At 50.2% G+C, this 19,701-nt stretch overlaps 7 protein-coding genes across 7 annotated transcripts; 2 read left to right on the top strand and 5 right to left on the bottom strand.

Annotated features, from left to right (window-relative positions):
- Positions 1-1,949: 1,949 nt before the first annotated feature.
- N7484_009113 (uncharacterized protein) lies at positions 1,950-3,064 on the bottom strand (the record flags this gene model as incomplete). The annotated part of the gene is made up of 2 exons (XM_057119500.1): positions 1,950-2,367; positions 2,424-3,064. 2 exons carry the CDS (start codon positions 3,062-3,064, stop codon positions 1,950-1,952), a joined length of 1,059 nt encoding a protein of 352 aa, XP_056969055.1.
- Positions 3,065-3,561: 497 nt separating this feature from the next.
- On the top strand, positions 3,562-5,422 carry N7484_009112 (GMC family oxidoreductase; the record flags this gene model as incomplete). The annotated part of the gene is made up of 2 exons (XM_057119499.1): positions 3,562-3,771; positions 3,821-5,422. The coding sequence occupies 2 exons, from the start codon at positions 3,562-3,564 to the stop codon at positions 5,420-5,422; spliced, it is 1,812 nt and encodes a 603-aa protein (XP_056969054.1).
- Positions 5,423-5,739: 317 nt separating this feature from the next.
- On the bottom strand, positions 5,740-6,672 carry N7484_009111 (uncharacterized protein; the record flags this gene model as incomplete). Its single annotated transcript, XM_057119498.1, has 1 exon — positions 5,740-6,672. The coding sequence occupies one exon, from the start codon at positions 6,670-6,672 to the stop codon at positions 5,740-5,742; it is 933 nt and encodes a 310-aa protein (XP_056969053.1).
- Positions 6,673-7,019: 347 nt separating this feature from the next.
- N7484_009110 (putative ubiquitin-specific protease UBP12) lies at positions 7,020-11,757 on the bottom strand (the record flags this gene model as incomplete). The annotated part of the gene is made up of 3 exons (XM_057119497.1): positions 7,020-7,504; positions 7,557-11,295; positions 11,728-11,757. 3 exons carry the CDS (start codon positions 11,755-11,757, stop codon positions 7,020-7,022), a joined length of 4,254 nt encoding a protein of 1,417 aa, XP_056969052.1.
- Positions 11,758-11,918: 161 nt separating this feature from the next.
- N7484_009109 (putative C6 finger domain protein) lies at positions 11,919-12,158 on the bottom strand (the record flags this gene model as incomplete). Its single annotated transcript, XM_057119496.1, has 1 exon — positions 11,919-12,158. One exon carries the CDS (start codon positions 12,156-12,158, stop codon positions 11,919-11,921), a length of 240 nt encoding a protein of 79 aa, XP_056969051.1.
- Positions 12,159-14,157: 1,999 nt separating this feature from the next.
- N7484_009108 (F-box/WD repeat-containing protein) lies at positions 14,158-16,214 on the bottom strand (the record flags this gene model as incomplete). Its single annotated transcript, XM_057119495.1, has 2 exons — positions 14,158-15,861; positions 15,915-16,214. 2 exons carry the CDS (start codon positions 16,212-16,214, stop codon positions 14,158-14,160), a joined length of 2,004 nt encoding a protein of 667 aa, XP_056969050.1.
- Positions 16,215-17,410: 1,196 nt separating this feature from the next.
- On the top strand, positions 17,411-18,985 carry N7484_009107 (autophagy-related protein 17; the record flags this gene model as incomplete). The annotated part of the gene is made up of 1 exon (XM_057119494.1): positions 17,411-18,985. The coding sequence occupies one exon, from the start codon at positions 17,411-17,413 to the stop codon at positions 18,983-18,985; it is 1,575 nt and encodes a 524-aa protein (XP_056969049.1).
- Positions 18,986-19,701: the final 716 nt, after the last annotated feature.

The raw sequence follows: 19,701 nt of genomic DNA, 5'->3' as shown, positions 1-19,701 counted from the left end.
TTTTTCTTAGACCATGGGCATTTTGCTATTGGTTGTACATATTGTTCTTGCATATAGAGGGGTTTGGGTTTTAAAATTTGAACCTAACATTTATCCATGGAAGTTTACCATTTAGCAAAATCCAGATACAAATAATACTTCTTTTCAAAAACATCGATGTCCAACATTGGCGTAGATCTGATATGCTTAAAACCGCTTTATCTAATCCATTGGCCACAACCTTGAAATACCCATGCGATCCTGTAGAAAAAGGTGCAAGAGTTGTCTGAATGTCTTTCTGGTCGTCATCATATATGTTGAACATGCTGAATCAGCTCAAGGCTCTTCATTTTTACACCAATGAAAAACTTAATTTGAAAATTGCTCGAAGACTAAGACACAACACATGAATCTCCGCTACGTGGCGCTTTGCTCTTTTACCCAATGGCCCAGTGTAGAGAGCACAGAAACCACACCTTCAACTTGATCTTCTGTGAGTTTCTTGAAATCTCAAAAGGTTTTCTGGCCTTGCAAATTTTCCGAAGTATCCCAAATCTTCATTCGACTTGCTCAGTTGAGGAATTGATTTCGGAACAGCTGCAAATGAGATCTAGAAGCTTGAGCTTGTGATAATCGAAAGACGCTATTAAGCTGACAAAATTTACTATTCAAAAGGAGAAAAGACTGGAGATAAGTGATTGCTCCCTATCAAGATCCAAATGTCCGCATGAAACCGACATCATTTCCTAGTGATAGTATTGGCGTTCGCGTTTGTCCCTGCATCTCTATCAACGTCGGTCTTTGGAATGAACCTACCTGTAAGAGTTTGGCAGCCTGGTTTTGTTGGTCATTACAGCAGCAACATTTGCATTTCAAGCATATCATTCAAAGTTTAATGATTCGGATGAATTGTTTCATGGGACTCCTTTCTCGGTTCCATATGGCTTTCTTGTTTCGATCTGGAATTTGGCTTTTCTCCTTTGCCTCTAACAATAAGATATCCATCCTCAAAGCTCACAATGAAATGGATCATGCCCAAGCCAGTATTGCATTGAACACGCCATGAACCGAGCACTAACCCCAATGGGCTTTAGGATGCTATTCTTAGCGTCGTGCACGTTGCCATGACAAATCAAGACCGACTGGGCTGGGCTCCCACGTGGCCAGTCTCCAAACGCCCCACTGTGGTCCTCCATGTACGTACAGGAGGTCCACTGCAGACCCCGAGACAAGGTTACGTAATGGTGCGACAAGGCGCATATCCCCCGGGCAAGTGAATATGGCACTTACCTTGGCGGATCATTGCAAATCGGAGAATCGGTTCGAGTGATGGGGCTCAACTGATGGGAAGGCCGAAGCGCGACTCAATTGGAGATCGTGATATTGATAATTAGAGGTGAAATGACAGTTTCTGGCTATCCACTTTCTCTTCCGTTTGAGCTCACTTGCGACGATCTCCTCATTCTTCCAGGAATCTGACACCAAACTAGACAAGAAAGGGTGTATTGGACTGGCGATCAAAGGGTGGGACGTGTCAGAGCTCTGTATAAGGATTGAAGTTGACTTGCACGCCTTGGATTACCCAAATCACCACTTGCAGGACAAGAACCTTTGGTGTAGTCTTCAAGAACATGCTTCACTTACCGGGAGATACGGCACTTGGTGAACAATGGGGGATGCAGGGATCCGTGCAGTAAGTATCCTTGTCCTTGACCAAGTGGGGAGGCCAGTCAATTTACCAACCCTGCTTTCGGCAAATGCAGGGTGGGTCTTCTCGTATATCGGGAATAAAAACACCCCTTCGAAAAAAAAAGGCCGAAGCCTACCAACTGACCGGTAATTGCCCCCAAATCCTTGAATGAGAATCCATCGGTGGGAGTAGGTACAGGAGAATGTGCGGATTCAGAGCCAGTACAAGGCACAGAGGGAAATAATGGATTATTTTTTGTACATACAGGGTATCTCGATTTTCATGAATGTGCTTTATCATCCCCAACTACACTCCTGGGAAAATGGCGCGGCCCATCCTGTAAGCGACTATCATGCGAACGGGCATTCAAAGACCCCTCATCCCCATCCGACCTTTGGTCCATCTGTGTGAGTGGATACTCAATATCCACGTCATGTATCCGGTCGAACGTATTATTCTTGCTCAAGATAGGCTTAGGTCCCGATGCCGGCTGCGTTGAGTATACAGCTTTGGCACTGGCAAACAAGGACGGGCAAGCAGCCTTGAGAATAGGGCGAAGCATGGGGGCACACGAGTTTCCAATTGCGAGAGCCGGCTCGGTGACACTCCAGAATGCAGCCCAGGTCATCGAGTATGGAAGATCATTGAAGTCGACGGTCGTGAGGACACGGATTCGGATGATGGTGATGGAGGAGATACTGTGAGGCATTCAATTAGCGGGTAAAGGAATAAGGCGAGGAGAAGAAAGACTCACAATACACCCAGACCAAAGATTCCATACAAGGCCATCTTCGTTCCGATAGACATTTGCAGCTTCCAGATGAACCGGATTGGCAATGCCATGATCAATACGTCCGTGATAAGATTGAACGCGCCAATGGTTGAGAAAGCCACATTCTGACTGGCACAGTGACCTGGCACATTGCTCCAATTCTTCTCGAAAGGCGTGCAGATCAAGAAAATCTGGAGCATACTTCCAATCCAGTATGCCGCTGCACACCCCATACACACCCAGGTGAGGATGCGAAACTCCCTGGTCACAAAGATGCGGAGGTAGAAGAAAAGGTAGCTGAACTTGGCCAAGACCATCGCGTTGTAATACACAATTTGATAGATGATCAGCATCTTAGCGATCAGGACGGTATTCGCCGGTGGAAGAACGGTGACATGTTGCCGCATTCCCACGCGGGCGTAGTGATATTGCATTGCAAGCATGCCGTATGTGTGGAGCATCGCCGCAACACAGAATGCATCATCCCACCAGACCTGACTTCTTCTGAGACGTCGGGAGTAAAATCGCAAAACCACCATTAAGGTGGCCACGGCGACCAGCACAGTGTTAGCGATTAGCTGGTCCCGGACGATGGGGTAGGTGAACACATTGTAGAACTGCATTGTGCCAGCCCGTAACAGGGCGAAAGCGTGCCAAAGTACCCACTGACAAAATACAGTTACCAGGGGATATGCAATAACTTAAATTCAGCTGTCAGTTCGGCTGACGAAAATCTTTTAATCGTGCCGAAGCTAAAATTTGCCAGGGGCATACGCTGACCATAGAGACCTAAAGATCGGCAGGAGACAATAGGCTTGGTTGGTTGGCGGGCCGTTAGACTGCGGGCCGAAGGATTCACCCGGTGGATCTGGGGGCTGAACTGCTCGGTCTCCATTGGTGCGGAGGATAGGCTAATTGACACCGAGCCGTCAGCTTGCCCTAGTGACCAACACTGACTATCCACTTATGGAGGAACTAGTCCAATTTAAGAGTTGAACGGACTCGAATCTCCGAAACGGCTTCGGGGAGCATCCGGGCTTCTCGCTCTCGAGCCGTGCCCCTCATCCCGAATCTGGCGGTGTCTTCTTTCCCTTCCCCTGAATCTCGCCCCTAAATCACAATGGACGAAGAATACGACTATATCATTATTGGTGCAGGAATTGGTGGTCTGGTCCTGGCCAACCGGTTGAGTGAAGATGCGGAAGTCAAGGTCCTCCTCATTGAGGCCGGCCCCAATCATATCGGAGATCCGTTCATTGACACACCCGGTCTTTTGTCCACACTATATGGAAACCCGGATTATGACTGGGACTACATGAGTGTCCCGCAGGTACGGTCCATGGCCCCCGTACCCCTCGTATCAATGCTGACAAGGAAAGATCCATGCGAACAACCGACAAATCGGACAGCCCCGTGGCCGCGTCGTTGGCGGCTCTTCCGCCTTGAACTTCTCGGTGGTCATGTACCCCACCGCATCCAACTTCCAGGCATGGGAGGCATTGGGAAACCCCGGCTGGGATGCAAAAAGCATGGCTCCCTACCTTCGGAAATTCCACACTTACTCTCCCCCGAGCGAGGCCACGGCAGAGCTCCTCGGTACAGCTCGGTATATGGATGTAGCAAAACAAGGATCGACCGGTCCGGTCCCTGTCTCTCTACCAGACGTGTTTGGGCCGTTCAACAAGGCATGGGACGAGACATTTGCCGAGCTGGGCTGGCAAACGGATGCCGACCCCATCGAGGGCCGGAAACTGGGCGCTTTTACGTCCCCTCTGACAGTGGATGCTGAGAAGGGAAAGCGAGGATACGCGGCAGCATACTATTCCCCCGAGGTGGCCGCACGGCCGAATTTGCGCCTGATGGCGGAGATCATGGTGCAGAAAGTCATCCTTGCCGAAGAGGAAGGGGAGGTGGTCGCGAAGGGCGTGCAGGTCGAGACTTGGAAAGGTAAATTCGAAGTCCAGGCAAAGAAGGAAGTCATCGTCTGTGGAGGCAGTCTGAATACTCCTCAGATTCTCGAGCTCTCTGGAATCGGTAACGCGGAGCTCCTTCGCAAGCACGATATCCCCGTCGTGATCGATAATCCTGCCGTGGGAGAGAACCTCCAAGACCACGGTATCACGAGCATTAACTTCGAGATCGCCGATGGTCAGATCTCGGGAGATATCATGCGTGATCCTGCCGTGGTTGAGTCATTAATCAAGCTCTACGAGCAGACACATACAGGCCCTCTAGCTGGTATGCCAATTAGCATGGCCTATCTTCCTTTCGTGGATGGCAAGGGTGTCGTCCCGAAAGAAGAAGTCGAGAAGCTCCTCTCAAAATACCTTGACCAAGACGATATCCCTGCCAACCTGCGCGCACAGTATTCTCACCTCCGCAATATTATTCTTGATACCCAAGATGCATCATCGCATTTCCTCTTCCTTCCCGCGCAACTCCACATGAACCCGGGCAAGACTACGCTCTCTGAAGTCCTGGAGAAAAAGTTGCCTGAGAACTATGTCTCCATCATGATGCTGCATAATCACCCGTTCTCGCGTGGATCGGTTCATATTTCTTCTGCAAGCGCTGATGATAAGCCCATCTATGACCCGAACCTTCTTTCGCACCCACTTGATATCGAGCTCATGGCTCGGCAGATGCAGTTTGTGGAACAAATCAGTACGACTAGACCTTTTGCCGCTCTCCTTAAGCCTGGTATCCGCCAACCGGAAAATGCAAGAGATTTGAGTGACCTGGAGCATGTTAAGGAGATTGTCAAGGAGCGTCTGTTTACTTGTTTCCATCCTGCAGGTTCTTGTGCCATGTTGCCCAAGGAGATTGGGGGTGTTGTTGATTCCAATCTGAAGGTGTACGGCACAAGGAATTTGAGAGTTGTGGATGCCAGTGTCTTCCCTCTTGAGACGAGTGGAAATATCCAGGCGACGGTGTACGCTGTTGCAGAGAGAGCGGCTGACTTGATCAAGGGACAACGTTAATATTATGGATAGTTCAAGTCGAAGGCCAGAAGGTAATTTTAAGTAGTACATATAGATAAGATGCATCATGATTCTATTTTTTGATAAATCTTCCTCCAAGGACAGAGCAAGGGGAAATCATGACTGGGGATATTGATATAAAGCCACGCACCAGTTCAACGCCTGAAAATGTATAGTCTAAACCCCATGTACCATAACACTAGAAAACGAAAGGAAGACGACAAGACAACAAGAAGACTACAGAAGAACGACAGCTAAAATTATACACCAACATGAGCCAATAAAAATACAATATACATATACCTCATGCATGGATCTCAATCCTCGTTTGCACCCTCATCTGTCGGCTCGTTCGACTGATCTTCACCATGGTCATCAGAACCAGAATTTCTATCGGGAGCCACGCCGGGAAACAGCTCTAGGGTCTGCTCCCATCTCGTCAACATCGCATTCTGCCGAGTCACGATATCCATGTCCCCCTGCTTGGCAAACGTGTTGAAATACATGAACCGTTGGCGCCTAGGCGTCGATGGTCCAGCACCCGGCTCTGATTCATCTACATCTTCCGTCAGGAAGAAGTTGCCTGGCTCGTGCCCACCATAACCATATCCATAGTCGATGGGAGACTCTTCAATAGCAGCCGGACCTGGACGCAAGACTGGATCTGGAATCGAGGAAGGGCCTGGAAGTGAGGCAGGGCCTGGTACTGGAGCTTGTGGCGGCACCCGCCGAGCACGTCCACGTAACAGCCTTCGCCCTCTCGGAGGATCAGGCAGTAGATCCACAGCTGGAGCAACAGGGTGATGCTCATCATGTCTTCGAAGCCGATTGGACAGCGAATGTGGGTGTCCCGTCATCGGCATTTCCTCGTCAGATGTAACAGCCACCGACTCATCCAGCTCTTCAGCTCGAGAAGGACGTAGGATCGTAGCAGCTTGTGCTATAGGGACGGATTTGTTCTGTCGACGAGCGCGGGATGTAAGCGGATTTTCATTCACGATGGACATGTCATCAGAAGTGATGGCTACAGACTCGAGATCCTCTGTATACGAGGGACGCAAGACGGACGTAGCATCTGCGATACAAATGCCTGTGTTCTGGCGACGAGGATGCGCGGAAAGAGGGTTCTCATTTGTGAATGACATGTCGTCGAATGTGATGGCGACTGAGCCCTCGGAGTGGGCATCATCATCAGATTTGAATGGCCGGTTTAAATGGGGGAGCCTCGAGGAACCGAATTCCTGGGACATGGTGCAAAGTAAATAGATACGAAGAGAGAGATACTTCTATGTTTGGAGTGGACAGTGTGAAGGATTTGTATTACGGAACACGATTCTAAGTCGTAAAGTCCGAGAAACCAGGCGCACCTTCCGTTCCTGCTTCTTTCCTTCTTTCCGCTGCTTCTTCTTCTTCTGCAGCCTCGATTCACTCCTTTTTTGTATTTCCGTGATAAACGCCGATTCACCCGATAAATGACACAACATACATAAATGAGTCGGGGACGGTGTGATGTGTGCATAAGGGACATGAGACATTGAAACTTTGGGACATGATATCAGATACGAATCGGTGGATTCGATAAGGGTAACGAAACATTTTACTTCTCGTCCTCCCCAACACGGAGCTCAACAACAGGCAGCTCGTCGTCAGAGCCATCATCAAGGAGGGTGGGGACATCTTCAAAGGTGGAACCTTCATTGTCGAGTTCCTGCAGACGATCTTCGGGCTCGGAGTCGCCATCCTCGACGGCGACATTGCTGTCATTGTCTCCGAACAGATCTTCTTGGTCAGCATCCGCAGAGTCGTCGGGTCGGTTAAATGACCAGGAAGGCTGGCTGGAGATGTTACCCATTGGATTGGCCTCAGTTTCCTCGGCTGATTCCGGCTCAGACTCCTGCTGTGGTGGTTCCTGCATCTCGACCTCAACAGCGGGCTTCGCGGTACCATTGCGGTACTCGTTCACCATTCTCTGAAGCTCAGGGCCACCCAAGGGACCGGCAGACTTGCGACGGTAGAACAACAGGTAAGCTGCGGGGCAGACGACAGTGTCATTAGGATCGGATATGACAGTAGCAGAAGAATCTAAATTACCTCAATTAGTACATGAGATGAAAGGGTGTGGGCATAAACAAACCATTAAAAGAAACCCAGTCACCAGTGACCCAGTTCTTGGCATAAGCGAAGTAGTGTCCACCGGACATGGTGCCAGAATGGCAGTCAACGGCGAAAAGATCATACTCAAATGTCTTTCCATCAGTGGGCCCAGTCACATGCTTCGACAAGTCCAAGTTCTCAAGAGGGAAATGGACCAAGGTGCTGAGCTTCGATCGAGAAGTCCGGTTGGCAGACCCGAGCTGCATAAAGCGCTTAAGATGGATAACAAGAATGTCAGGAGCATACCACAGCTCGAACTTCTTGCTGGCTTGTCGGTGCTCCTTGCAGCGAGGACAGTACCAGGCATCATTCTGAGAGAGAACCTCCTCCTTGCTGAACTCTTTCAGACACTCCTCCAGCTGAATTCCCTCCTGGCGTTTGGCCTCACGCCTGGCGCGGCGTTGGGTAATTTGGGGATCGTGAATGAACTTGGGTTCGTTGAATGTGGGTTTTCCCTGCTTGGAGTTCCGCTTGTTGCTGGCACCGCCAAACAGAGCGTGACGAGCTGAATCTGTCCAGTCGAGGATGATAGCCTCACCCGAACGGATAAGCGGCTCGTCCTGCAGCCCAGTGGCCGAGTTTTCGGATTTGTCGGACACGCTGCGATTGTCGCTGTTGTCGTCATCAAAGCCATTGAAGCTACTCTCGGAATTCTGCTCTGAAGATTCGGATGTGACACGGGAAGTGATCAATGGGTAATCTTTGTAAGAGTCCATCGAACGGCCCCGAGGGATGGGCTCATCGGTCGTCATATACTTGACATCGAAAAGACCCAGAAGGCGCTCCGAAAGGGAAGAGGCGAGAGAGTGAACAGGGGTTTCGTCAGTGAATTCTGTGTTCTCGGTGGAGGCACTGGATGCCGGCGAGGCATCCTGCATCGACACATCCACAATGCTGTCGTCTCCCTCAACGGACGATGTTTTGATCTTCGAATCCACAGACTCGGCGTCATCTTCGTTCATCACCACAGTATCCGAATCCTCAGCGCCCTGTTCATCCTCAGACGGTTGCGGCAGCTGGCGGGTTGGGCTTTGCTCGTTCAGGATATCGCGGGTGGTCATAGTGGATACATGGCGCATGATTTTACGGTAAATTGTGGCCAAGTCTCGAGCTTCATCTCTGGAGAATGAAAGGATAGTGGGGCATCCAAACTGCTCATGCCGGAGACGGTTCTTGTTGCCCTTGATTGGCTGGTTCTTGCGGTGGAACACGGGCACGAGGATACGATCTTCCGAAGCAGGAGTGTCCAACTCCATGAAAGTCACTGCATCATCGGCCTTCAGGCGAAGGTCATGATAGGACAGGAGCTCTTTGTTGAAAACCTGCCAGAAACCGCCATTGTTCAGTTCAGCACCGATCAATCTTTCAGACGGGATCTCTGTTTTTTTGGCGACCGCGTCATTGAAATTCTTAACAGTACCAGCGTTATCAACTTCAACAGTGAACCGCACTGGAGCAGAGTCGACAGGCAGGAAGATGACATCGCGGCAAATGATGTTTCGCTGATCGGGTATAGGTAGCGTGAAACTGCTGAATGGGTCGAACATGATGCTAACTTTATCACATTCGGGGCAAACCAGAGTAGATTTGTACATGCCTGCAAACAAATCCGTGATCACAGAGTCATTCCGAGCCTTGTAGATATTCCAAGACTCTTTCGCGAATTCCTCTAACGCCTTGCGGTTGTGAACCATCTCATCCGTGGAATCCGGCTTCTCGATGTAAGGCTTCTTCAGGACTCTATTAAGATCCTCAGAAAGCCCATCCAAAGCAAACATAAGAAACTCTTGGCTGTCGTGCTGTTCCCATCCAGCCATCATCGGGTTATTGCGACCGACCTGGTTGCGAAAGCGGGTAGGTGAAAAATTGCTGGAGGCAGGTTCACGGTACATCTGAGTGATCAGGTGTGCATATGCTCTAGCAAGGTCGCCATTGTATCCCAGGGGATTGGTGGTATTCAATTCAGACAGATGCCCGCTTTTCAGGAAGTAGATGCTCAGTTCTTCCACTGCGCGCATACATTGTGTGGCAGCATTCAGGTAGCAGGTGTTGCCCAAATTGCTGAGACCAGTGCGACCCAACTGGTGACCTTTGGGCTTTTTGCCATGGGGCAAGTCTTGAACTGGAGTGGATCGGCCACTGGGCGCGGGACTTTTGATAGACAAAACAGCAGGCGAGGCCACTTCTCTCTTCGGCTGGTCAGTGGGGATTCCGAGGCGCTTCAGAGTCTTTGCAGAGACTTCTGATACCCATTCATCCTTGCCAACCCCCTCCTCAAGTACAACAGTTTCGGTCGTGCCCAGGCCAGCGACGGTTACTGTCATGCTACGGCCGTTGTAGTTGGGATTGTTGGTTTGATCCTTGAGTTCCAATAACTCCCGTTTCGAGTCGGGTAGAGAGAGGAAAGTGTTCAGGTCGACGATGAGGTTCTTGTGTGTGGGAGTAATGAGACCTGCGGGCGGTGCGGGCGACGCAGTGCGAGAGGGCGCCGGGGTGTTGGCAGTCGATGCATTGGCGCTGGGGATACCACCAGCAATTTTCCACACACGGACTTTGGTCGCCATGTCAATCCCGGCCAGCTGCTTCGCCTGCTTCAACCATTTCATGAAGTTTGTCTGGCGGCCTGTCAGCACTTTGGCTGGGGGGAGATTCTTCTCCTTCAAGACCTTGGGGGTCATGCCCGCAGCCGGGTTGGACACTTTGAAGATGGTAAGGATGGGCGGATTGAGTTCATAAATGACGTTTGATGGGCCATCGGGATTTGTTTCATGAGCAAACCGAGTGATGACGGGCGATGCATCAGCGATGCCGTACCACTTCATGATAAGATCCCAGGCCTCCTGCGGGGCAATTTCGTAATCTTCACCGAATTGTAAACCCGGTCGCATCGGAACATATACCTCTCCTTCTTCATCCTTCAAGTCGTCCTTGGGGCCGATATCGAGGACGATGTCGGTGTTGTCGAGCGGCCCCAGCTCGCTGTCCAGGGCTTCCTTGCTCGCCTTGTCGGCATGGGTGGAACTCCGAGCAAAGACCTTTTGCAACCAAGAGTAGGAGATCACATAGCCCTTTTGACCGTCCTTCAGCGGCTTCGCGATCAGCTCAGATACCTGCGCCACCTGGTCATCGATCGGGTTCGAGGCGCCCTTGCCGACTGTGCTCACGCCGCCTTCGAGGTCGGAGTCTTCAATCTCCGAGGCAGGGCGCTTCTCGCCGGGAGAGGGCTCGCGGCCATCGCCATTTGGGGTGATGGCGTCACGGGGCTCGGATTGCATATCGGAGTGGTCGGAGGAGAGGGTAAGGTCGGCGGTGGCGGTCGCGGGGGTAGGCGAACGGCCACCAGACTGGGACCGGGGACTGCGAGTGTGGGTTTGAAGATGAGCAGGGACGTAACGACGGGGTGACAAGGATGAGCTTTGGCTCCGGGAGTTTGAGCGAGAACTCTGTCGTGGCGGGTTAGATGTAGACGGCTGGGATCGGCCGTGACGTCGTGCCTCTCCTGGGCTACTGAGAGGCTCCGGGGAAACTTTGCGACGCTTTGTGGAAGACGTCGTGGCGGAGAGCTGCGCAGGTTGCGGCAGCTCGAGGCAATGGACACAAGGAAAAAGGAAAGAAACAGAGGTATGAACGATATACACAAGGGTTCGAACCCCAGATCCTTCTTCTTGTCCAGAGTGGGGACGAAAAAACGAACTGGAAAATTCGAAGGTTGCGATAGACTGGCAGAAAATTAGCTCCGAGTCAGTTTTTTTTTTCGGGCCGAGACATCTTACAGCAACAGAAGTAACAAGATTATTGAAAGATTGAGATTGAACAAATTAAAGCAGAGTAGGATTGAGAAATCGAAAGTAATATGAAGAAAGGGAGAAAAAAAAATCGAGTGGAATCTAACGTCTTCTTACATTTCAGCGAGAGCAGTGAATATATCGTGTGAATGACAACCTTGCCATAACAGTCCAAAACCCTAAGGCTTGGTCCAAGTTGGAGATAACATTCACTTGGTCATCAAGAATCAGAAAAGTAGAAGTCACACGCGTCCATCTATAACCACATGGGTGCATTCACTGAAATGCTGCTCACAACACATGCAGGCGCTGACTTGACAAAACCTTGTGACTTCCTTAACCTTGTCATCATTATTGGAGAACAACCTTGTCCTGCACATCCTTTGACCCTTCCATTGTAAGTCATATATTCTTAAGTCTTCGAAAGGCCTCCCAGTCAGAAGCAGGTGACGAATATGGCTGACTAGACTATGTCAGTACAAAACATCTAAGTCGTTCAATTGTAACCTCCGCTTACCGTTTCCAAGAGCTTCGTACGCGTTCATTGGAAGTCGCATTCAGTGATTGGGCTTGGGTGAAGATCTAGGAGTGTCTTTTGGTGGGGTGTAGTTCGTATCCGATTTGTCGTTGTCAATCCAGGCAGGGTGTCTCTCCACGCTTTTCTTCGCGTCGCGGGGGCGTAATTTGTAGCGAGGTCCTTGGGCTTGCCTGATGAGCTCAGCAGAGGGAGCATCAGACTTGGACTTGGGAGGAAACAAAGCTTTGGCTTCCTGGAGCTGTTCACTGGTGTATTCCATGGCAATATCTGAAGGGGGGTGTCAAAGAGAGTTGGCGATGATGTGAAGCAAGAGTCATGTGGTTGTAGCATAGAGGGAGGAATATTACGATAATGAAGATAGTAAGCCTATGATTTTACAAGCAAGATGAAATGTCAACTAATGATGTTGATTGATGGCACTTTGGCCTCATGAATGCCTCAGAACAGGACAAAAAAGACCATGAAGTCTGCAACAAAAACGAATTATGGTATCACGGGAAATGGAAGAAATCAAATAGTATCAACATAGAACTCAATCTAAAGCACATAAGTCACTGGCTCGAAGGCCCAACCTCAATCGCGATCATGTCCCAGACCAACTCTAGGAAAAGTCTTTGAAACTCTCGAAAGATTCTCTGGCGGCAGCATCAGCCAAGTAGTTCCGCGTTGCAGCATTAGGAATATCTGGAAGTATCCCGTGCAACATCAAGTAGAACCACATCAACAAGGCGATGGCCACCAAGACACAACCAAGGCATACAAAGAGCTTATAGGTACGCCACCATGGGTGTTCCGTCTCATCGTCAGACTCGAGTTAGAAGACTGAGCTTTCAAAGCCCCGATCTCCGGATCTTCAGTGACCTTGGGCTGTCGTCGCCCTATGAAGTAGGCCCGTTCGGGCAAAGCAAGCTTAAGTGAGGAGATACTCATATCGGCTATCATTCAAAAGAGATCTCAGGTTGTAGTGAGGTTTTTGAGAAGCGAAAAGTAAGAAGAGAATGATGGGAAGGAAGGGAAGGAGAAAGGAAGCAGCGGGCGAGAGAGGATCTTTATGCCCCTGTACTCAAAATTTGTTACTTTCCTACTATTCCTGCATTGTTGATAAGAATACTTATATTAGTACTAGTCTAGTCTATACTATACTGCGGAGGATAGAAAGTCGCTAAAATGAGCTTAGTCCTTCCATCCGGACAGGCGGCGGAGGGAAAGTATATATTGACTAATTTTATCCCGGATTTCGGAAATTGTAATTTCGTAGGCACACGGCAGTCGCCATAAATCTGCGTAGCGGGCTTCCAATAATAAACATAACACTATCACCTGTACCTATACCTAGGTAGCGTCCTTCACAGATGGAGAGAAGTATATATTTCCGAAAATGAGTAGCTAGGCACGTCGCGGGCAGGGATCTCCGGACCTTTTGCCCGCGTTCCAGTCATATTCAAAATCCGGAGATCAGATAATGTCAAGGTTTTTGACTGGAAATTATGACACGCATTCATGGATGTTTGTATTCCCGAGGTCCCGGGTTTGTCCTACGATGGAATATGGTGAGCGGTTGGCGCCCCTGGCTGTGGAACTTATCTTTAAAGACTAAGGTTTCATATGAAGGTTTAATCATTGTGCACACATCCGTCCTTATAGCGCCTAATACGGTGTACAGTATTTTAAACATTCATAAATCACCATATCCGGACATCGAATTAAGAGTTGGATAAGGTCTCGGCAGTTGGGATCTCGGCTCCACTACCCGCATTTTATGGATGCGATGCGAATTAGACTCAAGGCGTACCTACCTCACAAGGTTCCACAGCTGTGAATTTCTGGGGTTTCCCGGCGCCGATGGAACTAGCATGTTACTCTTGCCTCTCGAGCTATGACTGGCGCCACCAATCAAAATTGGTAGTTGGCACCCTGCCTTATGGTGTTTCAGAATTTACGAATGAAGAGGAAAAGAAATGCCCAATAGTAAAATATATTGTCAACGTGGATCATGACTAAGTTGGTATGTAAAGAAAAGAAGTAAAAGCAAATCCGTTGCACGCCGGCAATGCAACCATCCATGCTATCAGCCAAAAAATGACACGGATACGTGGCGCGTAGTTTGTACAATAAAGGTGTCGCTGGTTAAGCGCACCTGGGTATCCATCCATCCATGAGAGGCGCTGTATTGTGAAAAACAAAAAAGGAAACTGACTGCGCCTGGATGACGGAGGGCAGAGAATTGAGGCTGGTGGAACCAGATAAGGCAAGAAGAATTAGGCCCGGAAGTCGTACATGCGTACTTGGTAATCGTCGCCACCGGTGATGAAGCGACTGTCACTAAGTCCGATGCAGTTGACTGATGCCGAGTGGCCTTCGAAGGTGTCCTGGCAAGTGGGAATTCGAGGGTCCCAGATTTTGACCATGCGGTCCAATCCGCCAGAGGCAATGCGTAGAGTATCTGCGGAAAGTGCCCAAATACCTTCCAAGTGCCCGAAAAACGTTCGAAGACATCTGCCAGTATTTGTTTCCCACAGCCGGATTGTAGCGTCAACACCACTGGTAATGATGTAACGGGGAGGTTCAAGGCGATCTTTGTCCTGATCGAAGGATGCTCCGAATGAGGAAGGTTGCGAGGACAAAGATTTGTGCTCCAGGATTGGAGAAAGAATATTGACTGGCGTATCGCCATTTTGGGAGGAGGTGCTAACATGATCATTCTCGCAGTCGGGAAGATGGTTTTCGAGTTCAATCTCACGTGGCAAAGGAATGACCTGTTGGACTGCGCCAATGTGGTTATGGAAGACTCGAATGCAGGTCTTGGTGTCGAGGTCCCACAGGCGAGCCGCACCATCGTCACAGGCAGTCAGAACGGTGCGCGAGGCAGTGTCAATCTTGACTCCATTGACGCCTTCTGGGTGGGGTAGGACGAAAGTCGATTTATCCTTGAAATTCCAGATCTTGACAGTGTGATCCACCGAAGCGGAGGCCAAAAGAGTAGAATCGAAGTGAAGAGCGATGACGGCTCCGGAGTGGCCATTGTATTTGGAAATGCACTCTCCGGTCCGCCAGTTCCACACTCTAATACTGCGGTCCAGGCTGCCAGTGATCAATTTGGTGTCGTCAAACTGGAGGCAGCGAATCCCCGCGCTGTGGCCGCGCAGAGTGCGTAACTCCTCGCCGGTCTCCATATCCCAGATCTTGATGGTAGCATCGTAGGATCCAGTCATCAAGATGTGATCTTCGAATTGGAGACACATAACACTGTCCGTGTGACCTCGGAAGACCTTCACTGAACAACGTCGGTGTTTCCAATTCATGCCGACCACAAATCGATCCCGATAGACATCCTTCCAGGGACGATACCGGGTCTTGTAGTAGTCATCGTCAGGCTCCGGGCGGTAAGCTGGGGAAATACAGTGGCGTTTGATCATAGCGCAACTGTGATCATGATCTTCCGTGTCAATCTTGCGTTTACTGCCAGGGTTGGGCAGCTCGACCACAGAACAAGTTCCATTGGGAGCACCCTGAACGACATCCGTGGACGCCTGGTTGCCCCAGTTAGATGCTCGCAGTTCAATTTCACGCTTCGATTCCCGCAGACGCTTCCGATCCAAGAGGGGCAGCCCCCATCCACACTTGTTACATTTGCGACGAATATGCTGTTCACACATCCGATGCCACACAACATCATCGTCCGCCAACATCTTCCAGCGGTGAGAGACTTGGGCAGCGCGACATAAAGAAGCTGTGTCGAGGTATCGGAGAATTTTAAAAGAAAGCTCGGGAGGAAGGGCGGAGAGAAAATCGATTCGAATGAGTTCGCGGACACTGGCGGAGATGAAGGAGAGTTGTGGGAAGCAGCACTGAGCCAGAATTCCTTGCAGCATCAGTTTGCGCTGTTTTGCTGGCGCGGCAGAAAACATAGACCAGACGTGAGCTATACCCTGCTGATCATCTTGGGGAAGGGCATTTAATTCCTGTAGAGTCAGTCAGCACGAATGTAATATCAAGGGCAGCTTCTGGTACATACCTGCTGCAACTGGCGCATCGAGTGCTCATCGGCCTGGCGTCTGCATTTGGAATCCGGTTGGTGACGATAACAGTAGCCAGCGTTGGCTGGTCGCGGTACTGGGGTGCCATCTTCCGATCGAAGCGGAGCGTATTGGCGAGGGTTGTGTTTGTTGAGAAATGGGGCAACATTCAGCTTGGCCAGTTCTGCCAAAGACTCGGATGCCTCGTTGTCGCGAAGCGGGGTGCGGTTGGCGTCGGCCATAATCGCAACATCATCCACCTTCGAAGCAGAGTCCACATGGTATTGTGGCCTTGACATCGTGCAAGGATTCACTGGTGGATAGGAGATAAGCTGTGGTATTGTCGACTGATGGACCCGTCTTAACTCTGCGAAAGAGATAAGGATCACGTGGGCGATTGGTTCATGCGGCTTTGTCTCGAAGGGGGTTTGACTTGTCGGATATGTCTAGAGAAGAGGCAGGGAATATAGCAGGATGGTCAGGAGTGAATTGTTCAGATCCCTCGAGGTCCCGCAGTCATGGAGGTCCAGTGCCTGGGGGGATTGGTGCGTGACGAGTACCCTGGAAGATACTGCCGTGAAGTATGGGTCTGCAGGGATGTAGAGGTGACGTCAAGTTCGAGTAGGGGGAAGTTCTCAAATATATGTTTGAGCAAAAAGTCTCGAAGCAAAATTGCACAATCAGAATGCTCGGCTTTAGCCGTGAGTATATATATCAGTCCGATGAGGGAGAAATGTCGACGATCACGCAAGAACGGGAGGCGACATTCGCGAGCGGTGAGAAATTGCATAATGAAATCTGATATACGCTAGTCCTAATTAGGCTAGCGCTCTGGATAGTGTAGGCAATGGCCCCACGTGATGGCGCGATCTCCGCTAGCGATCACATCAGTCGCGAAAGTTATTTTTGACTCTTCGTTGATGTGATCGCCCCCAGACCGCCATTCTCTCTTTTCTCACCCGAAGTACCGGGGAAGCTTGATTAGCCCCTGATCGCGTCATTTTAGGTTGGATCTAGGTTAGATCCATAACTCATGGGTCAACACTACGCCGTGGACCTGTGAGCAATTGTACAAAGCAACCTTCAACAGTCGTCCACCTTGACCGGTCTGGACCGAGGTCTCATGGCGTGAGGTAAGCAGTTTTATTTTGACAGGCTCCACCAATCTGAGGAGCGGCAGCCGGTTAGGGCGGCCTGCCCCCCACAGCCTCTGAAAATCTACTGCACATAGTGCTTTCTTCACTCCTCTCCTCCGTCATCTCCATCATGGTTATTTAATGGACGACCACTGAACTTTCAAAAATCACAGCATCCTGATTATAGAACGTTGGTTCAACTTACAACGTAGCGCAGCAAGATCGGAACCTGCTCATACAAGTATCTACTTTATAAATCATCTCGGTAACCACAGCCATCAATCACGAATATGGCATCATCCCATTCATCTTCCGCATCAATCGCGGCTAGGGGACCAGGATCCGCTGAACCCAAAGCCATGCCCCAACTGGACACACTGATTTCCCACCTTCTAGCGGCTAAGCGGTCTCTTTCTTCTATTAGCCATGTTTGGCGTGCCAATGAGATTGTCACTGCGGCTCGGTCTGCCTTAGAAGACAGTGTGGTTGTATCTTCCCGGACGGGCTTCCTCCGGCGGGGCCTCGACAATCAACTACGGTTACTTTTCAATGTTCGATCAGAGATAGAGGAGATCTCATATCGCGGCCGAGAAGAATTCTCAGAGGCCCTGACAAGCCTGGATGCTGCTGACGCTCGGCTTCGGACCACCCTAGACTTGCTCCGAGAGACTATTGTTCATGCCTCATTTCGCCCCAAAGAGGAACAAACTAAATCCCTCCATGATTTTGTAGACGAGCGAGGTGTCGAAGAATTGCATGCTGCTCTCAAGAGCTCCATTGACCGCACTAATGCCGCACGGGCTGATTTGGATACTTCAAACCGTGAATTCGATGATGAGCTTCATGCCATCCGAAAAGCGCTTCGCCATTATCGATCGTCCACGAAAATGGCCTCTTCGCGTGCATCGGCGTCATCATCTTCTTCGGCCGCATCGGAGCCGGATCTCGCAGCTCTATCCACTATGCCGAGCATGCTCCGGTCTTTGGAGATGCAGGCACAAGAAATGGCAGGCCTCCTCTCATCCCTTGTACGCCATTTTGATCTTTGTGTCACAGCGGTCAAGCAAACAGAGGGTGGCGGCGCCGCTGCACACTCCATCACTGGCGACATGCCTGCAGAAGTTGGAGGAACTAGTGGTGAAGGGTTACCGCACATTGGAGAAGAAATCAACGCGAACCTGAACGCCCCGTTGGACCCAATGACGGACCAGGAGTACGAAGAAATGGTGCATGTCTTGTTGAATGATGCGCCTGAGGCAGAAGATGTGGTAGTGGAAATCCATGACCGTATCAACGAAATGGAATCCATCTTCGAACAAATGGGCTTGCAACGCGATTCACTTCTAAGTATCTCAGATGCCACCCTGCAGGTCCACCGTCACCTTTCCACTCTTGCGTCCACTCGATTGCCGCGGTACATTTCGCAGGCCCACAATTTTATCCAAGTGTGGAACGAGGAAAACGATCGCTTCAACTCAGGCCTGACGGAGCTTTCCGACTTACACTCCTTATACGATGGGTTCCTGAACGCATATGACAACCTCATTCTAGAGGTTGCTCGCCGAAATCATGTTCGTCACCGCGTAGAAAAGGTTCTCCGTGACACGAGGAACAAGCTCAATAATTTGTACGCGGAGGATGTCGCTGCTCGGGAGATATTCCGTGTAGAGCAAGGTGATTTTCTACCGTCGGACATCTGGCCTGGGGTTGGTCAGGCGCCGATGCACGTCGAGTTCTTGCGGTTGCCAGGCGGTCGTCTTGAAGGAGCTCTACCAGAGACAGAGGGACAAGTACCAGCAGAAGCTGGAGCTCTCCCAGAGGCGAAAAATGCGCCTCTCGGCAGCGAAGAGGAGGAAATTATGCCAGACCTTCCAAAGGAGGTGGTGGAGCACGCATATGCGCGTTTAAAGGCCCGAACTAGGGAATTCGTCTAGAGGACAAAGAAACGCCCCACCATGTATCCAATTGTACCGCAGCAATACCTCGGCAAGACTATCATGGTTGGTCGCAACATCCCCTTGCTAGGTAGTCTTGTGTCCGCGTGCGGGTTTCCCCCTACCCCTTGCTTATAAATGATCCCTTTGGCGTTTTTCTTTTTGCCGGACCAGCCTATATGATGAAAGCCCAATTGGTCTGATCTTCCGCTGGGATTCTCCCCATCTTGCATCCAGGGCCAGACAGTGATGCATACTCCTACAGTACCCCTAGGATGTAAGCACTCTTGATGGTCTACATGGACAGTGGGAAGAGAACATGGACAGACATGATTTCCAAAGAGAGCTCTGATGGCCACATGTGATGATTAGCATTTCTTCGAAGTCTACGTTATTGAAATAATTATTCAGAAATTATATGATTCCTGATGAGGGTGGAAGGGGGCCTTCCTTGTAGTATGTACACGACGTTAACCATAACCCGAGGCTCAAACTGATGAATCTATGCAAATCATCATTTTCGGTCGTCAGGAAGTTCTAGCCCGCTCTTGAACTTCAATTGAACCAAACAGAAGCCCCAGCGCTGCCCGGCCACAATGGCCACCAATGCCGCAGAAATGGCTAGATCCACCGCAGCACCAATCCGGCGAACATGAATACTTGTTTTGAGCACGGCATGTTCATTTGATATTAGCATTTGGACCTCGCGGCCAATC

This window comes from Penicillium longicatenatum (genome assembly GCF_028827895.1).
Source record: "Penicillium longicatenatum strain IBT 33135 chromosome Unknown contig_6_segment0_segment0, whole genome shotgun sequence".
Taxonomy (NCBI): domain Eukaryota; kingdom Fungi; phylum Ascomycota; class Eurotiomycetes; order Eurotiales; family Aspergillaceae; genus Penicillium; species Penicillium longicatenatum.
The sequence above is the reverse complement of the archived record's forward strand: the minus strand, read 5'-3'. Positions and strand labels throughout refer to the sequence as shown.